Source organism: Carassius auratus, chromosome 8 (assembly GCF_003368295.1).
Source record: "Carassius auratus strain Wakin chromosome 8, ASM336829v1, whole genome shotgun sequence".
NCBI lineage: Eukaryota > Metazoa > Chordata > Actinopteri > Cypriniformes > Cyprinidae > Carassius > Carassius auratus.
Genome location: NC_039250.1, coordinates 12,905,714 through 12,909,988, shown reverse-complemented (window position 1 = coordinate 12,909,988; position 4,275 = coordinate 12,905,714). Strand labels below are relative to the sequence as shown.

The 4,275-nt window shown below is 43.9% G+C and overlaps 1 protein-coding gene across 1 annotated transcript; it reads left to right on the top strand.

The window, feature by feature from the left end:
• Positions 1 to 579: 579 nt before the first annotated feature.
• Positions 580 to 3,611, top strand: LOC113107317 (uncharacterized). The gene is made up of 3 exons (XM_026269740.1): positions 580 to 1,413; positions 1,511 to 2,529; positions 2,700 to 3,611. Exons 1-2 carry the CDS (start codon positions 741 to 743, stop codon positions 1,747 to 1,749), a joined length of 912 nt encoding a protein of 303 aa, XP_026125525.1. The 5' UTR covers positions 580 to 740; the 3' UTR covers positions 1,750 to 2,529; positions 2,700 to 3,611.
• Positions 3,612 to 4,275: the final 664 nt, after the last annotated feature.

Genomic DNA, 4,275 nt, shown 5'->3' with positions numbered 1-4,275 from the left:
CCGGTCCTGCAAAAAAAAGCTGGCAGGCTGGTCTCAGGATATTCTGAACCAGCTCGATCCTGTCCACAGGGAAATGTTTCCTGCGGTGTTGACCTACAGGTTGGCACACTGTTTTGTTGTAAGTTTTAACATGAGAAAATGTCTTTCATGCTCATCTGATATTGATCTGTTGTCTTTATTTATTTATTTTTATCATGCAGGCTGTCGTGTGATAAGGAGATTGTGAGGTGGATGCGGGGCACTTATTGGAGAATAGTGCAACTTCTGTGCACCGGAGCCTATGCGTCAGGCACAGAGAGCATTGGATTGCCCAGACAACCCATTTCCTCTCTGTGATTGGGAAATTCCCAGACCATGCCAATGACCCTAGCAGTCTCGCTAACCACCATCAGCATCAGATGGTACCTGTGCCTTGTCCGGGATGGCTGCTGTCAGTTTATGCCAAAGACGTACTGACACGGCTGCCGGAACTAAAGGCCAGGGTGACCTCTATCTATGGAACCATCCTGAAAATGGATTCCACTAAAAAGGTAAGGTAACATCACCATTAGTAGAGATAGGTGTAGGCTACATCACCCTTTTTTCTGTTACAAAATTAGAATTTTTTCAAATGTAAACTGACAGGTCTATCCACTTTAATTCTTTTCATCCCATTTCATGTCACTAAGAAACTGGCTGGTGAGGCTGCTGGCACTGCGGCATGGGTCACAGATGTGGGAAATGAGTTTGGGCAGGTCCTCATGCGTGTCCTCACTGAGGCAGAGGGTTACAGTCTGCTTCCCATGTACTCTGGACTTGTGGAGCGGTACCGTAGAGCTGGAGAAGCTCCTCCCCAAGTCCTATATGTGGACCGTGACTGCTGCTCTGCCACTGGGAAAGGAAAGGCGGCAGCAATGTTTGGTGAGTGGGACCAGCTGCTTGTCAGGCTGGACGTGTGGTACTTCATGCGGAGGTTTGCAGTAGGAGTGACCACGGACAGCCACCCGCTTTATGGCCCCTTCATGAAACGCCTCACCGCTTGCATCTTTGAATGGGATGCTTCGGATGTGGAGAGGCTAAAGGAGGCCAAGCGGTCGACAGGCTGCCAGCCCACCCCTAAAGAACTGGCAAAGCATTGCTGCCGCCGCACTCGAGGGGCCCAGGAGACTGAGCAGCTCACTGAGAAGCTGTTTATAGACTTTGATGGGGCTACGGACACAATGGGCATCAAGCTCCTTGACCAGGAGAGGATGCGGGAGATCTGGCGGACCGAGCAACGCCACATGCAGTTTATACAGGACCCACCAGGTGTACAGCTGTACAGGAAGACGGGACAGGTGACCAAGGATGGGGTCATTCTACCCGTGTACCGCTGTGCACGTGGCTCAACATCCCTGGAGTCGTTCCACCTGCACCTGAATCGCTTCGTGCCAGGTTTGCATTACTCAAAAATAACGTTTGTTGTTTATTTGTGTGTTTGCACTCTAGTTGTATGTTTTTTCATGGTGATTATTTCTGAATTTGTATTTAGGTACAAGTGCAAATGCGTTGCATTTTCAAATGTACCTGTTGGAAGGACTGGTGCAGTGGAACGAGGCACGTGGGGTCGCTGCAGTTGAAGGTGCCAGCAGGGAGGAGATCTGTTATGGTGACCAGCTGCTGCAGTACTGTAATGTACTGAGCCAGCAGCTTCTGGGTCTGAAATTGCCTCAGGATTACACTAGCCCCGGTGAATACACAGGTATTGTTCACACAGACATTCTACTTTAGTTGTATTTCACCCATGTGTTATCAAAACATCAAAACATGTGATGCACTCTGTATTTCTACAGGAGAGCTCCTTGGTGTGGAATATTTGTATTCCCAAAGCAGAAGATCGTTTGAGGAGGACTTAGGTGTAGACCCTGACATTCCAGATGGGATTCGGGATGAAGACCTGCAGGGTGATCTGGAGGGGGATGAGGGGTTTGAGGATCTGTGCCTTGATGAGTCCACTGAATTTTTGGAACTCGAGGGCAATGACCTGCAGCCCCCTCAGGAACAGACAGTGGCCCTACAACCTCCTGATCAGCCCTCATCATCATCAGCAGCAGCTGAGTCTTCCAGTCCTGCCTTGTCCACTCAGAGCCAGGTAAATGATTACACATAAACACACTGTGTACACTGAGATTTTATGGTGTGTGTAATGGTTTATTTTGTAATAATGAGTGGCTGACTGACTGAAAAAATCCTTTAATTTTGGTAAGTTTATTTGGCATTTATAACAGAGCAGTTTATTAATTTATTTTCATGTACAGATGGAAAGTGTGGGACCAGATGGCAGAGCTGGTTATGACCACGTCATTAGGCTGGCCGACAGTCTGGTTGACCTGCGCCTTCAGGGGTTTGTCACTTAGAGTAAGGTGGATGAGATTGTCGTGCTGTGGAACAATCTCATCTACCCCCCCACCCCACCCCCCACCCCTGCCACCGTGACAGAGTTCTGAAGGGTCGCTTCAAGGTCAGCCATTCAAAGACCAATGTGATCCCTGGGACTGAAAGTCTGAAGAGGTATTGGTTTCTGTTTTTTTGTTTCTTACTTTGTTAGTTATTATCATTCTATTTTCTTGAAAGTTCTTTGTATCTTGGATATAATCATAACCAGTCTCGTGAACAATATTATCCACCTGTTTGACTGCTACCTGTCAAATTGTCTGATAACTGTACTATCTTCCTTGCAGATGCTTCCTTGGTGAAGGTGGACCAGCTCAGTGGCCCAGCACAAGCCGTGTAGTGGAAGCCATCTGCCTGGGTCTCTGCCGAATTTACCCTGCCGGTCAGACCATCGCTGGAGTCCGGGTAAACTGATGGGTTGCCATCCTAAGGGATTACAGAATGATCCGAGATATAGTCCTGTTCAGCCCGGAATCATGGCCCAGACAAAATTAAAGCTGTTTGAGCAAACCAGCTCACTATCTCTCAGTGGTAGGTTCAGTAATTAATTGTTTATTGATGTTTTTGCATCTGTTTTCATATTCATAATTATTTTTACACGCATATACTTATTTTTGTATTTTCTGTGTTTAAGCACAATGCCTGAATAGAGAAGCAAGAGAGCGAGGTCTTGCAGCAGGACATTGAGCCTGTCACTGCTCCTTTGGTGGCCCCTGAACAGCTCCCACAGGTACTGCCAAAACTACCGTAAACAATCCAGCATGGACACTCATCCTTTGAGTTTAAAATACCACAGGATGCTTCCGGACAGGCAGCACCACGTTCTCGAGGCCAGCTTCCTCCAGGGGGTTTGACACCAGCACCTCAAGTCCCTCCTGCCACTTCTGCCTCTGTGTCTGTACCTGCTGCTGCTGCACATACATCTACCAGAGCTACCGCATACCTGTTGGTGCAGTGCTCATACCTGTTGTGGGAGCAGATGAGCAGAGGGTGCCCAAGACCACAGCTTGGCAGTGAAAGAAGCTGGTAGAGGCAGCCGCAGCAGCTGAAGCTCAAGGTTTGGCCGCTAGGAAGAGGAAATTACCAAAAGTGTTGGCAGCCTAAGACTAAAGAATTTGGCCACAGCCAGTTCAGGGGTGTAAACTTTTGTGCAAAGGTTTCTGGGAAGACTGTGGCACAGTGGATGGAGGAAGTCAAGAGAGGAGAGAAAGAATAATTGAGGAATCAGTTATTATATTGTTAAGATTTTGTTTTGTTTTAGTTCATATATGTACATAAAAATAAACATGTTTTCCTTTTTCTAATGTCTGTGTACATTTCTGCTTTATTAGATATTTGTCCAGAACTTATAGTATACCAAGAATGAGTGACTCAAAAAAACTTTGAAAAATATTTAATGTATAATTAATGTATTTTACAATACCACAATAAACTAAAAAAAATACATTTAATAGAAGTCAAAGTAGTTTAAATAAACAATACTCTACGTTTTGTTTTTTTAAATATGAAAACAATACTATCTAAATTTAACATTATACAATACTATTTAAATCAACAATCAGTTTAATATGTTTTAAAATAATTCATTATACATTTAAATATATAATTTATGCATAAAGTATGAACAAAATTTTTTATGAAATTGACATTAAAACTGATTTTTTTTTGTGATTTTTCTTTTTTTGTTAAGATTGATCATATTTAACATTTAGGATTAATAAGGATTAGGATTAGTTTGAAAGCATATTTACAAAAACAATAAACTGCCTCATATATTGTAAAATATAAGTGTCCTGAATGCCATTGATACATATATAAACAATAAATTAGGTAATTGATGAGGAATAATTAAATGGAAACAAA